This window comes from Cervus canadensis, chromosome 17, assembly GCF_019320065.1.
Source record: "Cervus canadensis isolate Bull #8, Minnesota chromosome 17, ASM1932006v1, whole genome shotgun sequence".
NCBI classification, from domain to species: domain Eukaryota; kingdom Metazoa; phylum Chordata; class Mammalia; order Artiodactyla; family Cervidae; genus Cervus; species Cervus canadensis.
In genome coordinates, this window is record NC_057402.1 from 37,290,489 (window position 1) to 37,310,354 (window position 19,866).

The window sequence follows — 19,866 nt, forward strand, 5'->3', positions numbered from 1 at the left end:
TAGCACATCAGGCTCCTCTGTCCTCCACTATCTCCCAGAGTTTGGGCAAATTCATGTCCATTGAATTGGTGATGCTATCTAACCATCTCATCCTCTGCCACCCTCTTCTCCTTCTGCCTTCAATCTTTCCCAGCATCGGGGTCTGTTCCAATGAGTCAGCTCTTTGCATTAGGTATCCAGGATATTGGAGCTTTAGCTTCAGCATCAGTCCTTCCAATGACTATTCAGGGCTTATTTCCTTTAGGATTGACTGTTTTGATCTCCTTGCAGTCCAAGGCACTCTCAAGAGTCTTCTCTAGCACCAGAGTTTGAAAGCATTAGTTCTTCAGTGCTCAACTTTCTTTATAGTTCAACTTTCACATATGGGGAGAGTATGTTTAACTTTAACTTTCCCAATGGCTAGCGATGTTTGACATCTTTTCATGAGTTTTTTGCCTTTTTTGGTCAAGTGGCTGTTTAACTCTTTTGCTTATTTTTAACACTGCATTTTAGTTTTCTTATTGCTGAGATCTTACAACTATTTGGGTATAATTTATGTATTGGGTATTCCTGATGGCTCAGACAGGAAAGAATCTGTCTGCAATGCAGGCGATCTGGGTTCAATCCCTGGGTCGGGAAGATCCCCAGGAGGAGGAAATGGCAACCCACTCTAGTATTCTTGCCTGGAGAATCCCATGAACAGAGGAGCCTGGCAGGCTACCGTCCATGGGGTTGCTAAGAGTCAGAGTCGACTGAGTGACTAACACTTTCACTTTATACTTTATGTATCACAAAATCCACCCATTTTAAGTGTACAATTCAATGAGTTTGATAAGTTTATCACTGTAACTCAGTTTTAGAACACTGGCATCACTCTAGTAAGATCCCTCATACTCATCCATTCCTGCTTTTGAGGTTTTGTTTTTTTTTAATAAGGAAGATAATCTTTTTTTTAAAAAGTATTTATTGGGCTGCATCAAGTCTTAGTTGCAACACACGGGATCTTTCACTGCAGCGCACAGACTCTGTGGTCCCAGCTTAGTTGCTCCCTGATGTGGGATCTTAGTTCCCTGAACAGGGATTGAACGGCGTCCCCTGCATTGCAAGGTGACTTTTTAACCACTGGACCACCAGAGAAGTCCCTACTTTTGAGTGTTGAGGCTATTTTAGATGTTCTGGATACAAGTCCTTTGGTGGATACGTGATTTGCAATATTTTTCAAATAAAGGGCTTCTTGCCAGGACAAGGAGAATGCTCTAAATGAGGGGCCTGACAGTAAGTCCCAATTCTTACAAACATTTTCTGAGTCTTGTAAAATGTTTCCTTTGGTTTGGTTTTAATGTGGGTAGGCAGACCATTCTGGAAATAACAAAGGTGACTCACCTGTCCCGTGCTAAAGGGACTGCAAGCAAGCCTGCAGCTACCCTGCCGCACTCCCAGTGAGGCGGGGGGGGGGGGGGGGGGGGGGTCAGACAGGCCAAGGGGCTCCAGGGATGTCTCTTGATCACGCAACCGTCCTGGAGCGCCCAGGGGTGCAGCTGGGCCGGTGGGCAGTGGAGATTCTGGAGGGTTCCCGGGCAGGAAAACACAGTGCTCTCTATGCTGGCTCCATCTCCAAGCCTCGTTTTTGTTATTTCTTTCTTTTTTTTTTTTTTTTTGTCATTTTTGTTATTTCTTTCTCTTGTTTTACTTTTTCATCAAGGGACGTTGTAAACATATGCATAGTAGAATAGGATAACAAACTCCCAGCTCAGGGCCAATACTGTTTCAACGAACTCACACCCTCTCCTTCGTGGTAAACTATAAGGACTCTTAAAAAAAAAAAAAAACAATTACCATTATCACTCCTAAAATATTGAAGACAGTTACTTAATAGTGCCAAAATTCAAAATTCTGAGCCCCTGTCTTGAGGGTATGCTAGAGCCTTCCAGGCAGACAGACGACCGTCCGTCTAGCCCGATGGTCCCCAACCCCGGGGATGGGGGAGACCCACACTCACCCAGGAAGCCCGGGACAGAGATGCGGCCCCTATTCTTCCCAGTGGTTGGTCAGGACCTGCTCCGATTGGCCCGGCGCGGAGCCGTCTGTCCGTGGGCGGCACCGACCACAGAGCCAGGGGAGAGCGCGCTCAGCACAGCGCACTGGCGCCCGCGGGTCCTTCTTCCAGGAGCACCTCTCTCGGGTTAGAGGCTGCGCGGGGGCGGGCGGGGCCGCGCCGAGGCTGTGGGTGGGGCAGCCGGGGCTCAGCGCGCCGGGTCCGGGTCCGACTCCGAGAGGGGCGGCTGCGCTGCGCGCCTGGCCGCGCGGGTCTGTCTCCGCCACCGCCCCGCCGGCTCCGGATTGTTCGGCTCCGCTCCGCCCCGCCCGCCCCGTCCGCGCGGAGCCGCCGGCCGGAGGGCCGACCCGCCATGGACGCCCAGCCGCGCGGTGTTCGCTCCGCGAAGCTCTCGCCGCTCCCTGCTGTGCCGCTGCTGCTGCTGCTGCTGCCAGGTACGGGCGCGGGCCTCGGAGACCCGGAGGACCGAGCCGGGACCCAGTGTCCGTAGGGGTTGCGGCCCCGAGCGCAGCGCGGAGAGGCAGGGACAAGGGCGTCGTGGCCGGGGCCCCGCACCCTGTGTGGTCTGTCTCCGACCCAGCGGCGAGGTGGGTGGGTGCGTGCGTGTTTCCCCCTCGACTCCCACATTCTTGAGAGTCTTCTGGGCGCAGCCCGGAGGCGCGGTGAGGGCCCGCACCGGGGGCCTTCCTTCCCCAGCCCGGGGCTACAGATTGGAGTCCCAGACCTGCCAGTCGTCCTGCTTGGCGCACTGGGTACCGGACTCGCGCGCCCAGACCGCGGTTTCCACTGTCCGCATCCCGCCCACCTCCTCGTTTTACGAATAGATGGGGAAGCTGAGGCCAGAGAGGGCTAAAGGCTTGACCAAGGCCACCTGGGGCAGAGGGGAGTCGTTTCAGGGCGCTAGCCTCGCCTCTTTGTCCTCGCCTCTCAGGCGCTCCTGGCGCCTCCCCGCCTTCCGCCCGGTCTCTGAGAGGAGCCTGTTAGGGAAAAGCTGTCCCAGACCCGACGACGCCAGAAAACTTTTTGAGTGTCCTGCGCGCGGGGTGGTAGATACGAGGGGGCGAGGGATTTGGCAAGGCTGACGGCGGTCCCTGCAGCTGAGCTGGACGTCGGTTGGGAGACCACGTTGTGACCATGCACTCGGAAGGCTGATCCTGCCTTCCAGGGCTGAGGCCCCCACTACTCAGAGCGCCGTCCACTCCACACGGAGCTCCTGACTATGGCCTGGTCTTTATGTGCCGGGCGGAGCGCGGAGGGCAGTCGAAATCCCTGGAGAAGTTGGGTTGAACTTCACCAAGGGTTCCCCTCATCCCTCCCCAGATTTCTCCCAGATCTGTAAGTGGGAAGCAAAAGACAGCTGACTCAGAATGCCTGGGGTGTGGCTTATAAACAAAGGGGGTCCCCAAGGGTTTCAGAGAGAGAAGGGTCTTTGATCAAGATGTGAAGACATCATTAGCAGGGACCGTGGGTCACATTCTGAGATCATGGGAGCCATGTAGGCACCTGGCTTCTAAGAGGTTTGATGGCCAAACCCCTGCAAGGTCCTGGGTGGGAAGAAGGGGAGTCCCAGTCCTGGGCTGCCATCTCCCTCTGACCCTGGGGTGCCCCTGCCTTGGGAGTGGACTGGTCATCTCTCCATTGTGGCTGTACCCTGGCAGACTGCATTTGTATCAACCCCTGCCCTGTAGTAACAAAGATAGTCATGATGGTTCTTGAGCTTTTACAACATGCCAGCCCTGAGAGGTTAAGCCACTTGCCTAAGTTCACACGGCTGACAGGCAATCTGTCAGGATTTGCACCAGATCTGTCCAAATTCAGAGCCTATGCTTGTAACCACTGTGCCTGTCACTGAATGTGTGTGATCTGATGGAATCCCTTCTGTCTTGGGCCTCAGTTTCCTCGACTGTAAACTTGAAGGAGCGGGACTAGTCTGAAAGTCTGGAGTTCCAGAGAGTACCCCCAGCAAGTAGAGGGGAGGCTGTGGGTGCATGGTGTTCCTGGGGAGGGGGAAAGTGATGACTACCCCAGGATCTGACGGGGCTACTTCCCTCAGTGGCCAGCACCTCCGACGCTGAGCATCGCCTGTTTGAGCGGCTGTTTGAAGATTACAACGAGATCATCCGGCCAGTGGCCAATGTGTCCGACCCGGTCGTCATCCAGTTTGAGGTGTCCATGTCTCAGCTGGTGAAAGTGGTGAGTGTCAGAGCCACAAGCCATGGCCGTGGGGGATGGAGCTTCTGGAAGAGGCTTTCCCAGAACTAGCCTTGTTTTTGTAATTCATCATCTACTTTAATCTCTCTTTCTAGGATGAAGTAAACCAGATCATGGAGACTAACCTGTGGCTCAAGCAAGTAAGTGACCAGACCCTGAGCCCTGCTGCCCCCTGGTGGTGACCGTTTTATTTGCTATCCCTGAATGAGAACAAAGGGCCTACATGCTGACCTAGATTGGGGTCCACTGACTAGCTGGTCTATCTCTTCCTGGGCTTGGGGTCACATGCACTGCCCTACACCCTCCTGGAAGGACTGCAGGGTCCAGCCCCTCAAGTCACAGACAATAGACTGAAGCCTGGAAAGAGAGAGAGACACTGCCCCGCCCCACATGCTCACACAAAATGGCGCAGACCCAGGCCTGGAGCCCTGACCTCTGACTCTAGGCTGCTGCCTGAGACACCTCTTTCCCTTCCTCTTGCTAAGAACTCATGCTTAAGTCAGAATCATATGCCGTTGTAGTTAGGAGGGTGGGAGCTGGGTTCTGGATTTTCTTGTTCAGATTGAGACCAAAGAAATCGGCTCCCGTGTGTCCTCCCCAGGGAGCTCTGTGCAGTCGTGGACAGATAACTCACTGACCTAAGGCTGATTCTTCCACCAGTCAGCCAACTAGCCACTCAGCTCAGCAGCCTTCCTTCCCAGGAGCCTGGGCATGGTGCCCACTGGGCACTCTGTGGCACACATGCCCCTTGACCACAGCCTAAGGTCCTTTCTCTCCTTAGGTGCTCAGGTCTCAGCTCTCCCAGCCTTTGCACCCAGACACTTCTTGGGTCCTGGTGGGATCATGGCTCCTTCCCCAGAACCCTTCAGAGGCCAATCCTGCTCAACTTGGAGATAGAAAGGTGATTCTGTGTGTCATTAGCACTCTGTTATTAGGGCTTCATGGCATATCTGAGCCATTTTAGGAATGTAAACAGCAGGAGCATAAGGCAGGGACCTGGACCTAGCACTGGAAGTGACTGGAGAAAGTCCTAATGGTCCTAGCCGATTGATCATGGAGGCAGCGGCCCCCGGCAGCCAGCACCAGCCCAGTGCTGCCCCGTGACTAGCACCCGCAGGAGGAACTGGGCCAGTGTGGTCTTCATCATGGAGGTGGCTCTGATGTGCAGCAGAGGTGGGAGGTCACCAAGATGGGTGGTGTCAAGAGAAGTAAAACCATGCTGGTCCTTCTCCACCTCCTCCCCCCAGATCTGGAACGACTACAAGCTGAAGTGGAACCCATCCGACTACGATGGGGCCGAGTTCATGCGTGTCCCTGCGCAGAAGATCTGGAAGCCAGACATTGTGCTCTACAACAAGTAAGGTGCCTGGTGGCCCCCACCCTCTCGGGGCTGTCAGCTTGGACCTGGGTCTTTGGCCTATTGGCTTTACAGCCTAGGCTTCCTGAGACCTTTGCCAAGAGGGCTTCATTCATCTGATTCATTCTGCAGGTGTTTATTGAGCATCTACTATATGCCAGGTGTTACGTGGTGCCTGAGACCCCCCCTTCCCCTTCCTCTTGCTAAAAACTCATCCTTAAGTCAGACTCATATGCCGTTGTTGTTGAGATAAGGTGGCACAGAACATTAATAGATGACTACCACTCCCCTTGCCTCCAGAAGGGCAAAGAAGGAAATACACAGGGTTGGGCATTGGTCACCAAGGCAGGAGCTGAACCTCCCTGAAAGTCAGGTCCCACCAGTCCCTATGGTTAGGCCATGGGAAAGCTTCATTCTTCTACTCACCTAACAGATTACCCCTCCCAGCCTGATGCTGCACATGCGCCTTTGCCCACCAGCAGCAGGAAGCCCCTCTTTTCTCGCTTTCAAAGGTTCTTTTCCTGCTGGTCTGAACCTGCCCATCCTAGCACCTTCAAAACCTGCCTCTCTTTCCATGCAAACCTGACACTTTACACATTTAACCTCTGTTAGACACACATAATTTTAATGGATATTTTACAGTATGTACTAGTTTATTCTCTGGGTATTGCAAAACTTCATGTTTGCATCTGTGCTTTATCTCTGTGGTTATAGTGTCTTGAAAAAAAAAAACAACATTTTTCAGCAAAACACTTGATATAGAATTAGTCGAATCTGATTTTGAAGTGTTTTGTGTTTAGGTTTGTCTGCCATATTAGTACAAATTAATATGTTTTACTATTAGTATTGGGACTAGAGGAGCTGAATCCCACTTTCTAGTCATGGGCTAAAAGAACTAAAAGAAGGAGTCCTTTACCCACTCCAGAGATGGTCCATGTTTTATTTACTGCTTTCCCAAGAAAAGACAGCATTCATGTTTCTTTCATGCACCTTGTGAATTGGTCCTTAAAGAACTGGGACAGGGGATAAATTAACTGATTTGCAGAATGTGAGCTGTCCTTCAAATCTCCTGGTCCAGAGGCTCTTAGGGAACTGGACAGGGTGGTGAGACTTTCTCCTGAGATAGAATTAAAGTGGGCACAGCTTTTAATCTTATGATTTGAAAGTCATAGCTGTTTTCTTGCTGGCAATCTTGGGTCAACAGTCGGGGTGCTTTAGGGATGTATGCTTTTTTTTTTTTTTTTTGGGGATGTATGCTTTTAACAATAATGAAAGATATAGTGAAATGTTTCAGATCAGATGTGGAGAGGAACAAATATCAAAAGGAATTTCCTTGGAATCTGAAGCTGAAAATAACATTTAGAGAAAATCATCCAACTCCTCTGTCCTAACTAAAACTTCAGTTTCTCTAAACAGGTGAAAGTTTCATCTCAACACACTAGAAACACCTTTTACCTTCTTATGCCAGTTTCTCCTATGGTTTTTTGTTTTCTGAAGTTCGTTCTCTAGTAGAATCCTCAGAAAGTGTTCATGGACACAATATACCCTAAGTTCTCACACATGCATAACTCACAATACCCTTTTTAGGTAATACTTTTGTCATTTTGCTGATATAAAATCCTTAGTTCACATTTTCCTTCCATGAAAATCTTAAAAATGCTGACTCATGTTCTGGTATGAAGTTTTGCTGTCAAAAACTATTGCCAATCTAATTTTCTTTTTCTTGTATAATCTGGTGACTTTGGGGAGAGAAAAGGGACTCTATTAATAAGTGTGCCTGGACCACAGAAATAAACCAAGGCTGTCCTGAAACAAATTGGGATGCATAGTCAGCGGGTTGTTCTTTTTCTTGGGTAACCCAAAGATATTTTTCATTTATCTTTAAAATCTAGTTGTTTTACTCGTACCATTTACATAATAAGACTGCTTTTATTCCAGTAAATTTCTTGTGAATTAGAGTTTTTAAGATTTGTTCTGTTCTATGGTGCTATCTCTCCAGGAACTCCTTTTTCACATAAATTGCAACTTCTTTACCTATATTCTCTCTCTGTTATTTTCTCTCAAATTCTTTTTGTCTCTTTTTGATTTAAATTTTTTCTCCTTTCTTATTTCCATCACTACACTTTCCATGGTGTCTGCTTGTTGTTATGTTTTAGTCTTTATTTCTAAAATGATTTTTAAAATTTCTTTTTTCCTATTCTTTCCTATGTTTTGTCAGTTCTTTATTGAACTCCTGTCGCTTACCCAAATTCTTAACTTTTCTGTTTCTAATTTATGCTGCTCTTTCAAAGTTTCTAAATGTTGCTCTTTTAGGTTAATTTATAATGTCAGATTATCAGTTTCATCTGTTCTGTGGATATATTTTTGTGTGGTTATGTGTTATTCAGTTACTTTTCATATTTTTCTTACAGTATGTTCATATGGGGCCCAGTCTGTCCTTCATTGTTTTTGTTGACAGCATTTGCTCTACTTTTAGGCCAGGTTCCCAGAGGGAATGGGAGTGGGTAAGAGCACATCTCTGTGTCGCCCACTTGGGAGCTCCCTCCTCCAGCAGTTCCCTTGAAGCATTAAAATGCTCTGTGTAGGGAGTTCCCTGGTGGTCCAGTGGCTAAGACGCTGCGTTCCCAATGCAGGGGGCCCGAGTTCCATCCCTGGTCAGGGAACTAGATCCCACATGCCACAATCATGAGTTCACATGCTGCACCTAAAGATCCTGTGTGCCACAGCTAAGACCTGGTGCAGCCAAATAAGTTAATAATTAAATAAGTGTTTCTTTTAAAAAAATAATTCTCTTATAAATGCTGCATGTAGCCACCTCCACAGCCTAAGAGCTGCCGCTTCTAGATGGCTGCTTCTCTAGTTTCTGAACCATCTTCTCACCCCCAGCTTCCCACCCTCATCAATCTGGATCCTTCCCGATGCAGCTTTTTTTCTGGGTGGGTCTCTGTCCTACTGGAAGGCAGTTGGGGTGGGGCATGTTTCTGAGATCAAGAGCCCACACCAGTTTGGACTCCTCTGCAGACCTCCGTGGGCCCATCATTTTGTCCTCTCCCACAAACTGGACCCGGTGGCACCCTGCCTGTTCCACTGTTCCCCTTGCTAAGGCTGCAATACAGAGAGGGGGTCCTCTTGTTTTTAATAAGACGAGCTAGCATTTATTAAAATGTGTGTGTTTATTTTTGGCTGTACTGTGTCTTCGTTGTGGTGCACGGGCTTTCTCTAGCTGCAGCGAGTGGCAGCCACTCTCCAGTGGCAGGACACGGGCTTCTCGTTGTGGTGGCCTCTCTTGTTGTGGGGCACAGGCGCTAGGGCACTTGGGCTTCAGTGGATGAGGGCCGTGGGCTCTAGAGCACGGGCTCAGTAGTCGTGCACAGGCCCAGTTGCCCCCACCACATGTGGAATCCTCCTGGACCAGGGATCGAACCTCTGCCCCCTGCACGGGCAGATAGACTCCCAACCCCCGGGTCACTCGGAAAGTCTGGATCCTCTCTTTTGAGGGGCAGATGCTTCTTGGTGATTTCTATCTGGGGCTCTCAGGACAGAACCCCTCCACTTCCCTTGGCCACAGCAGCTGACCCTGCCCGCGGCCCGTGCAGGTCCCGTTGGTGGTGCTGTGTGACCCCACACCCTCACATCTGAGCTTCATAGGGCTCCATGTAACCTAGTTCTGTTGATGATGTGGGCAGTGAGTCCTCAAGTGTGTGTCCAAGAGGCCAGAACACGCACTTGAGGACTCAAGTTCTGAGTGTTCAAGGCTCTGCCACAAACTCTCTGTGGGACCCTGAGCAAGAGAGCCCTGCTCTCTGACCTTCAGTCTCCTCCTCAGTGAAATGTGGGGCTTAGACTGGAGCAGGGATCATCAAGATTGTCTCTGAAGGGCCAAGTAGTATTTTAGGCTTTGGAGGCCTTACAGCCTCTGTCACAGCGAGACAGCCCTGTCCTTGTCACTTAATAGTTGCAGACAATAGACCACAAATGGGTATGGGTGTGTGCACCAATAAAAATTTATTTACAGAAATAGGGGCCAAGCCAGTGGGCCGTAGCTTGCCAACTCCTGGACTAGTGCCTGGGCTCTGAAGGTCCATTTTTTTATGGATCCAGGATGCCTTAAGGAAAGTTGTTCTGGAGGCTTCTGCCTTCCCAGGGGCCCTCTCGGCCCTCCGTGGAGTGTAAGCCAGCCTCCCAGGGCTCCTCCCTGCCCCACGTGGCCAAGTACACTTCTCATAACCCTCCTCCTTTGCTCCTGGGGTCAGGAATCATCTTCTTGGGAATTGAGGGCCGAGTATGATAAATGAGGCTGAGAACATATAAACGCTGCAGGGCACCTTTGGGAAGCACAGCTGGAGTAAAGGGGTTAATGGATTTGACATCACGTTCCACATGTAATGACTGGCCTGCTCAACAGAACATGTGAGGGTGGAAAGGCCAGAGACCAGCAAGGAGACAGGCCCCAGACACCTCCCTTCTGTCTTCACACAATGGTATCCGGTAACAACCAGATAGGATATCTCTAAATGTTTAGGTTTGTCCTTTTTTTTTAATTTTTTCAGCTTTTTGGACACATTGGCATGGTAGTTGTTGCCTTTAGAAGGACATGCATGCCTTCAAATGCAGAACTCTAAGAAACCAGTCAAAGGGTGGCTGACCCAGGGAAACATCAAGAGCCTTCACTGGGCAAAGCCATTGTTTTGAGGACTGGCTGGCTTCACTCTCACACGTGAGACTGGACAGGGTATTGAGTTGGTCGTCAGCAAATCTTCCATTGCACAAGCCAGCTGATAAATGCCAGCAAGCCAACTCTAAGAATAATATATATCTCTGCCTAGAAAGGAAGTCAGGGTGGATGTAGCTAAGGGAGAAGGAGCATGGGGGAGAGTATGGGGAAGGATAGGGACACAGAAGGCAAAGGAACCTGTTGTGCTGGGTTTAAAAGACAAGGAATCAGAAAATGTGATTATTCATTCTAGAACAGTGCAGAGAAGAATGGGGGAGTGTGGTGAACCGGAGAACCAGAATCCAGAGACAGGGCCTGGTAATAGACCCATCTAACAGGGCTCAGTTTAATGGAAGCGGGCTCCCACAGTGGTCTGCACAGCCCTTTGAGATCCAGGGTGTGGTTCTACATGCATGGGTGTACACGTATTGGGCACCCAATTGAGGACAGAAGGAGGAGGCATTACAAGGACCAAACCACAGGGACCTGAATACCTGCCTCCAAATGACCACGTTCATTAATTTCTTTTATTTCTTTAATTAAAGGAGAAAACTCCCTGGCATTTGGGAGTATCTCAGTAAATATCAGGGCTTCCCAGATGGTTCAGTGGGTCAAGAATCCACCTGCAATGCAGGAGACAGGAGACATGGGTTGGATCTCTAGGTTGGGAAGATCTCCTAGAGGAGGGAATGGCAACCCACTCCAGTATTCTTGCCTGGAGAATTCCATGGACAGAGGAGCCTGGCGGGCTACAGTGCATAGGATTTCAGAGTTGAACACAACTGAAGCAACTGAGCATGCACACACACAGTAAATTTCAAGTAGGGAGTTGTATGGTGTGGGATGAACCAGTGACATGGCCTGGGTCGGGAAGAATGACGATGAGTGTGTCAGACTGCCTGTGGGTTGGGGGTCCTGGGCCTCAGTATCCCCACTGGTAAATGGAATGGTGACCTGGAAGACTTTTTAGAGCACTTTAAACACTTATATTCTGCAGTTTTACAAGTCGTTACTTGCTGTTTACCAGCTGGCCGTGTGAGAGGCTGGACTAGACCACGTGTGTGCCACATGCCTCCTCTTTATTTTCACAGTGCTGTTGGGGATTTCCAAGTGGACGACAAGACCAAAGCTTTACTCAAGTACACAGGGGAAGTGACTTGGATCCCCCCAGCCATCTTTAAGAGCTCATGCAAAATCGATGTGACCTACTTCCCGTTTGATTACCAGAACTGCACCATGAAGTTCGGTTCCTGGTCCTACGACAAGGCAAAAATCGACCTGGTCCTGATCGGCTCCTCCATGAACCTCAAGGACTACTGGGAGAGTGGCGAGTGGGCCATCATCAAAGCCCCTGGTTACAAGCACGACATCAAGTACAACTGCTGCGAGGAGATCTACCAGGACATCACCTACTCGCTCTACATCCGGCGCCTGCCCCTGTTCTACACCATCAACCTCATCATCCCCTGCCTGCTCATCTCCTTCCTGACTGTGCTTGTCTTCTACCTGCCGTCCGACTGCGGTGAGAAGGTGACCCTCTGCATCTCGGTGCTCCTCTCCTTGACCGTGTTTCTCCTGGTGATCACCGAGACCATCCCGTCCACCTCGCTGGTGATTCCCCTGATCGGCGAGTACCTGCTGTTCACCATGATCTTTGTAACCTTGTCCATTGTCATCACCGTCTTCGTGCTCAATGTGCACTACAGGACCCCGACCACCCACACGATGCCCACGTGGGTGAAGACCATATTCTTGAACTTGCTTCCCAGGGTCATGTTCATGACCAGGCCGGCAAGCAACGAAGGTGACTCTCAGAGGCCAAGACCCTTTTATAGCGCTGAGCTCTCAAACCTGAATTGCTTCAGCCGCGTAGAGTCCAAGGGCTGCAAGGAAGGCTACCCCTGCCAAGACGGGCTGTGCGGCTACTGCCACCATCGCAGGGCAAAAATCTCCAATTTCAGCGCCAACCTCACGAGAAGCTCCAGTTCTGAATCTGTCGACGCTGTGCTCTCCCTCTCTGCTCTGTCACCAGAAATCAAAGAAGCTATCCAGAGTGTCAAGTATATTGCTGAAACTATGAAAGCACAAAATGAAGCCAAAGAGGTAAAGATGTGTCTCTTATTACATTAGTCATTCACTCATTCAACAAACATTTTTTGGTTCTTTGTGGACAAGGCTTAGGGTGGGGTTAAGGAATTAGACTGGCATCAGTGAGCTGTTTTCAGACCTGCTCTTCCAGGTACCAGTTACATATCCTTGGATATGCTGCCTCACCTGTGTGAGCCTGTCTTGTCTTCTGTGAAATGGAATGATAAAGGTTGTTATGTGGTGCCTTGCATTTAGCTCCTAGGCTGCCAGCCGTTTAGGCCATAGGAACTCCTAATGCCAAGAGAATGGATTAGGAGGTAGGCTGGAAGAGTGAGTGAGACCAGATGATCTCCTATTAGTATTGATTAGCTGAGCTGACATTTTAAACTTTACTGATTGTGTCCTCCCATCCCCCTTGAAGTGTAATTTACATAAGGTACACATGTCTTAAGTGTGCATACAGTTCAGTGAATTATTACATTATGTGTACACTCATGGAACCATGATCTAGATAAAGACATAGAACATTTCCAGTGCCCCAGAAAGCTCCCTCTTGCCCCTCCCAGTCAGTACCCCACTCCCTCCCTCCTTAGTAACCACTGATCCTGACCTCTTTTACATTAATTTTACCTATTCTTTAAAAAAATTTTTTAAAAAATCTATTTGGCTGCACCAGCTCTTAGTTGTGGCACACAGGATCTAGTTCCCTGACCAAGGATTGAACCTGGGCCCCCTGCATAGGGACTGAGGAGTCTTAGCCACTAGACTACCAGGGAAGTCCCTGATTTTACCTGTTCTTGAACTTCATATAAATGGCATTGCGTAACCTCTTTCATATTTGACTTCTTTCTTTCAACAAAATGTACAAAACGTCTGAGGTTTATCCTTTGGGTTTGTTACTGCTGTGTAATATTCTGCAATAAGACAACACCGCCTTCTGTTCATTCCATCTACAATTGTTGGATGTTTGGTTGTTTCCAGGTTGGGGCTATTGTGACTAAAGCTGCTATAAATGTTCTTATACATATCTTTGGGTGAATACATACATTCACTCCTCCTGGATACACACCTAAGGATGGAACTGCTGGATCACTGGAGAGATGTATTTTCCACTTTAGTGGATACAGTCAGGTTTCCAAAATGTTTAAGCCGATTGACACACCCACTGGCAATGTTTGAGAGTCCCCAGCTGCCGTACATCCTCGCCAGCGGGGTGAAGTGGCATCACTTGATGTTTTAATTAGCATGTCCTGGTTGAGTAATTAGCATGTCCTGGTTGAGTAATGAATAGTAGGTCTCCTTTTCATATGCTTATTGGCCATTTGGATATCTTCTTTTGTGAAATATCTATTCACACTCTCGCCCATGGTTTTTTTAATTGGGTAGACTTCTATTTTCTCCAAAAATCTTATTTTAGAACTAGTGATAGGTATTAATGATGGGGAAGCTTTACACTTACGTGTTTGGCTGCTCCCACTCTGTTTACCCCCAAGGTTATTATGCTCTGCCTTAAGTTGCTTATTAGCAGAGAGCTAATTACTAGATAATTTCATCTCCTGATGCCCTGGAGGTAATTAATTTTGGTAGGAAATGTCTAGAGCCTCTTTTTCAGCTGTGAATGGCATATTAATGGGAGTAGATGAGACAGGAGGGAGACAGAGATAGCGGCCCTATCTCCTCACCCCACCCATCTGAGCAACTCTGCCCATCTTGTGACTCTTAACAATGCACAGCCTCCTGATGATGTCAGAAATTTAGCCAAAAGGTCAGGCCCTCCTTCAAATTCAGTTGAAGCAATTGCTGGACATTAAGTACATGATTAGTGAAAAACTACTCATTGGTCTAACACTAATCACTTTTGCAGATACTCTCTAACCTTTATCTACTTTTAAAATCATCACTTCTTTTGAGTGATAATTGAGTGGACTTCTATTTCCTCCAAAATTCTTATGTTAGAAATAGTGACAGGTATTAATGATGGGGAAGCTTTACACTTATGTGTTTGGTTGCTCCCAACTAGAGGCACATGGTTCATCTCAAGAGGCAGTCACTGCTCACCTCTGGTCATCTGGTGATGTGGTCCCATTGTTTTTCCAGAGAATGCAGAAAACCTGACCACAGGGCAGTGGATTGCTACCTGTTTGTGAAAGGGTGGCAGGTGTTAGAATAAAGATGCCTACTCAGTGCTCTGGGGAGTTGGGCTGTCGGAAGGATTCCTTTTTCTGTCTTACTGCGTGACTGACACACTGCTGTGTACATAGTTTCCCAGAGATGTTTTAATTTCCTAATTCCCCGGCTCCAACTTGGTTGGTTTTAACTGTCCTGACCTCTTAGGAATTCAGACCAAGCAGGCTCAGTTCTCCCAGAGCCATCTCATGAGGGTGCCGGAGCCTGTGAATGACAGTTTTGACTGTCCTGACCTCCTAGGAATTCAGACCAAGCAGGCTCAGTTCTCCCAGAGCCATCTGGTGAGGGTGCCGGGAGCCTGTGAATGACTGTCCCTGGACATGCTGTCCTGTCCCAGAGAGACAGGAGTGTCAGCGTGTCACCTGCCTTGGGTCTTCTCGAGTTGTGTTGGTGACCCTTACTTGTTCACACTTGTGAGTTTAACACTCTAAATTCAGAGTTAAGGTAGGATTGGGTTACAAATTAGAAAACTAGTTAGGGAGCTTGTGTTCTCACAGTTTTGACAGCTGATCCTTCAAGACTGGTTCCACTGCATGAGTTGCTCTTGAGGTCTTGGAGGTGTGCACAGATCAGAGCCATGATCTTCTGAGCTAATAACCCTGAGACAACTTGTTTGATTGAGATATAGATACAGAGATATACCTATAGATGTATGTATATCTGTTATTTCATTCATTCCAACCAGAGTCTGACTTTTGATGAATGATTTATTTATATGTATTGTAATTACTGTTTTCCAAGGGTTAAATTTATCCCATCTTACTTCATGTTTTCCATTTACTTTTTTTTTTTTTTGGCCTCGGTTCTTGTTATGCTTTAAAAAGGTTAAATTTCTTTTGCTGACTGAAAGCCATGTACTCTCTTTTATTCTTCTGTTACCTTGTCCCTCAAGATCTCCTCCTCGTCCCTTTGACTCAGCTCTGGTTGTTTCATCTTTGATGTGGGGAGTGAGGAGGGAAGTCTCAGGCCCTGCCGGTCAGTGGGCACCTTCTCTGCTCTCTCTTCCCAGCTCCACTTTGCTCACAAGTGGCCCCATCTGCCTCCCTGGGCCAGGAGTAGCAGGCTGGAAAGAGACACAGGGTTGGGGGAGAAGAGCACAATCAGTCCCTCCCCAGTTCTTCCTGCTAACAAGACCCTCCTCCTCCAGCCCCACGCCCATGCTCACACTCACCAAGCCACACCTGTCCGCGTTTCTGACCATCTTTAATGCACTCTCCTTTCTGGGATATCCCCGGGGTTGGGCTGAGGGATGACGCCAGGACCTTGGGCTAGTTTACCATCCTGCCTAACACTCAGCTACCTGTTCATGCATCGTTAGTGCTAAAGTTTCCAGGGAATAGCCAATGTCATTGTGCCGAAATACCCAGAGTTAGACATAAAATTAATTTTCACCCAGATCGCTTTGCAACACTGTTTGTATTACGTGTAAGACCCAAGTTCACCAGGCTAAACCATGTGAAATGCTGTCAGAGGGAGATTTATAATGCATCATTTTAAAAATCAGCTTTAATATCAATAGGTATTGTCCATTAAGGACCCTGTGCCAGGCACATATTTCATTTAATCTTCATAACATCTCTCTGAAGTAGGTACTGTTCTTATCCCTGATTTACCAGTGAGGAAATTGAGGCTAAGCAAGCTCACATATTTGAACCAGATTCTCACACCTAGAAAGGAGCAGAGCTGGGAATTATAACAAGTCTTGCTTTTTCCACCCCACTGCTTCCTAGAGCCTTCGGAGGTTTAGCCAGTAGTGGGGTTAGTAGAAATTACAGGGTCTATTTTATATCTGAAGCTTTTACAAACCAGTCTTAGGGATTTGAATAAAGTACCTTGTGGCAAATAGGGCATTATAGTTCTAATCCATTGACTTTTCAGTGTCATCGAGAGGACACATTGACTCAAGTTCATAATGATGAAATAAAATCCTTGTCTCCCAGCCCCATCTCAGTCCACTTAATTAAATTACCAAATCACATGCTGCCTCTTTATTATGTGATTATTTCTTAAAAAATCAGTTGATTCATGGGTTCTCTTTTTCTCAATTCAATTATGGTTTCCTTGCTTTCTGAGTTGTCTAGGAGTATAATTAATGTGCAGTTCTCCTTCCTATTTCAAGCCAAAATTGAAGCTCTATTATATACAATTAGACTTGCTCTTTCTTCCATCTTTTACTTTATTTATTTATTTATTTATTTATTTTTTTCATCTTTTACTTTATTGTCAGCAATTGTTTCTGACTTTGAACCTGTCCTGTAACTATACAGAATTCCATGATACTTTGGCCTTATAATTAAAGATGATAGTTGGCTAGTTGGGTATTGCGGACAGCGGGGCTGTGTGAGAGAAAGAGTGATGAGGGGCTTGCCCTGGTGGGCTTGTTTCATTTTTGAAACAGATGTTAAAAGGAAATTAGTATCTAAAACTGGATAAGAGCTAGTACTTTGAAATAATGATAAATGATGTTGGATTGCATTAGCTATCCTAACAAGGGCCCAGAATCCTCCCCCAAAAGTGTAAGTCAAGTAACTAGTTTAACTAACTTTATAAATTAGAATTCAATTGAGGGGGGGAGGGAAATGGGTTATGTATATATTAAGAAATTTCTTATTTATGGGAGTTCCCTGGCGGTCCAGTGATTAAGGCTTCACTTTCCAAGGCAGGGGGTGCAGGTTCGATCTCTGGTCAGAGAGCTAAGACCCCACATGCCTCCCAGCCCGAAAACCAAAACATAAAACGGAAGCAATATTGTAACAAATTCAATAAAAACTTTAAAAATGATTCACATTAAAAAAAAACTTTAAAAAAAAGAAATTTCTGATTTTAAAGCATTTAATATGACAGATATTTTGTTCCTGTTTCTCTAGTGCATAAAGAGAAACGTGAGAAGGGTAGATTTCCTCAGACTACATTAATTAGGAAAAAAGTTTTCTTGCCATGTTGGCAGCAGAATGGTTTCTTCTCCTCCTGAAACACATTTATTAAATATTTGGTATTGAAAATATGCTCAGTTTGCCTTTTCCTTCCTGCTTTATTTTTCCTCTCATGACTTTTGTTTTTGTCTTTCAGATTCAAGACGATTGGAAATATGTTGCCATGGTGATTGATCGTATTTTTCTGTGGGTTTTCATCCTGGTGTGCATTTTAGGGACGGCAGGATTGTTTCTACAACCCTTGATGACCAGGGACGACGCTTAAGAACTAAACTGTGTGTTATTTTTGAGGTTATTCATGGGCATTGAGGGAGAGGGGAATCACTTTTTAATTTATTTTTCAATGTGGTAAAGTACACTGAGCAAAAAATTTATCGTCTAAACCATGTTTAAGTGCACAGTTCAGTGGTAAATGTATTCACATTGTTATGTAACCATCACCACCATCCCACCCAACTCTAGACCAGTTAAACAATCACTCCCCATTTTCCCCTCTCCCCTGCAACCATCATAATACTTTGTCTTTATGATTTTGACTAAGCTAAGTACCTCATGTAAGTGCAATCATACAGTATTTGTCTTTTTGTGACTGTCCTGTTTCACGTTGCAGAATGTCCCTAAAGGTTCATCCATGTAGCATATTGCAGAATTTCCTTACTTTTTAAGGCTAAATAATACTCAGTTGCAAGTATACACATTTTACTTGTCCATTTATCGTTGATGGACACTTTGGTTGCTCCCAGGTTTTACCTTTTGTGGATAATGCAGCAATGAACATGCGTGTACAAATCTCTCTTCTGTACCTTGCTTTCAATTCTTTTAGGGATATACCGAGAAGTGGAATTGTTTGATCACATGTTAATTCTATTTTTAATTTTTTGAGGAACTGCCATTCTGTTTCCCACCAGGGCTATGCCGTTTTACATTCCCATCAACAACACACAAGTTTCTCCACATCCTCATCATACTTATCGTTTTCTGGTTTTTTGGACAATAGCAAACCTACAGGTTGTGAGGCGGTATCTCATTGTAGTTTTGATTTGCATTTCTCTAGTTACTAGTGATTCTGAGCATTCTTCATGTGTTTATTGGCCATTCTTATGTCTTCTTTGGAGGAATGTCTCTTCAAGATCTTTGCCCATTTTTGAATTGGGTTGTTTTTTATTTTTAAGTTTTAGGAGTTCTCTATATATTCTGGATATTAATGCTTTATCAGATATATGAGTTGCAAATATTTTTTCCCAGTCTGTGGGTTGTCTTCATTACTGTTGATAATATCTTCTGATGCACAAATTTTTAAAATTTTCAAGAAGTCCAATTTGTCTGCTTTTTCATTTCTTACCTGTGCTTTTTTGTGTCGTATCCAAGAAACCATTGCCAAATCTAATGTCATAAAGCATTTGTTCTGTTTTCTTCTGAGAGCTTAATTGTTTTAGGTCTTACAGGTAAGCTTTTTCTCAATAGAGGTTCCTATCATCACGCTACTGGCTTTGCTTTTGGCATTTCAAAGCTTACTTATTATCCAGTTGTCTTGACTTTTGTTTAAAAAAAAAGATGTAAGAAAAATGTCAAGAGTATTATAGGTAAATGAACATTTAACCGGCCTTTGGATTAGGTAAAAATACATCAAAATATAATTCTTCTACAGTGATAAGTAGCATGCTGTGCTATGGACCATGTAAAAATGGACTAAATACAAAAACTGTAGGGTTCTTTTTTTTAGTGCTGGAGACATAGCTGGATGGAAAAAAAAAAACCTTGCTGTTCACAAATGGGAAGAACTGTTTGGTTCAGTATCACAACAGATTTCCCAGTGGTTTTCTTATTTAGCTCATAATCTCCTTGAAGTTTATATTATTTCAGCAAGACCTCACTACTATCATTTCTTGCCATGCACTTCATTTTTTTTTTTTTATCTTTTACTGTTTTTCAAGAGTCCTAGGACCATGCCCCCATTTTGGATGGCCTTATTTATCTTGCATAATTCTAAATGATTAAGAGAGATTATGCTTAGCCACACATTCACTGTTAATGAGCCTTCCGAACAGGGTTTCTCACCCTTAGCACTAGTAACATTTGGGGCCGGATTAATTCTGTGCTGGGGGGCAAATCTGTCCTGTTACACTGTAGGATCTTTAGCAGCACCCTGGCCCCTACCCACTAGATGCCAGTAACATAAACCCATCCCTTGCCAGGTACGATGACCAAACATGTCTCCGAGGATTGTTAAGTGTCCCCTCAGGGGCAAAACTGCCCCTGGTTGAGAACCACTGCTTTAGACAAATTATTAGGGAGAGTGTATCCCATACTCTACTTCTGAATCTGAGTAACTGCTGGCAAG

General features: G+C 46.3%; 1 protein-coding gene across 1 annotated transcript; it reads left to right on the forward strand.

Moving 5' to 3' along the window:
• Nucleotides 1-2,085: 2,085 nt before the first annotated feature.
• CHRNA3 (cholinergic receptor nicotinic alpha 3 subunit) lies at nucleotides 2,086-18,843 on the forward strand. The gene is made up of 6 exons (XM_043490197.1): nucleotides 2,086-2,469; nucleotides 4,089-4,228; nucleotides 4,342-4,386; nucleotides 5,494-5,603; nucleotides 11,409-12,420; nucleotides 17,662-18,843. Exons 1-6 carry the CDS (start codon nucleotides 2,388-2,390, stop codon nucleotides 17,788-17,790), a joined length of 1,518 nt encoding a protein of 505 aa, XP_043346132.1. The 5' UTR covers nucleotides 2,086-2,387; the 3' UTR covers nucleotides 17,791-18,843.
• Nucleotides 18,844-19,866: the final 1,023 nt, after the last annotated feature.

Bases quoted from the DNA above. Each gene is read 5' to 3' on its own strand.
- CHRNA3 (XM_043490197.1), top strand. From the start codon at position 2,388: ATGGACGCCCAGCCGCGCGGTGTTCGCTCCGCGAAGCTCTCGCCGCTC. The intron at 4,229-4,341 runs GTGAGTGTCAGA...CTCTCTTTCTAG, and splicing joins TGTCTCAGCTGGTGAAAGTG to GATGAAGTAAACCAGATCAT. The intron at 4,387-5,493 runs GTAAGTGACCAG...TCCTCCCCCCAG, and splicing joins CTAACCTGTGGCTCAAGCAA to ATCTGGAACGACTACAAGCT.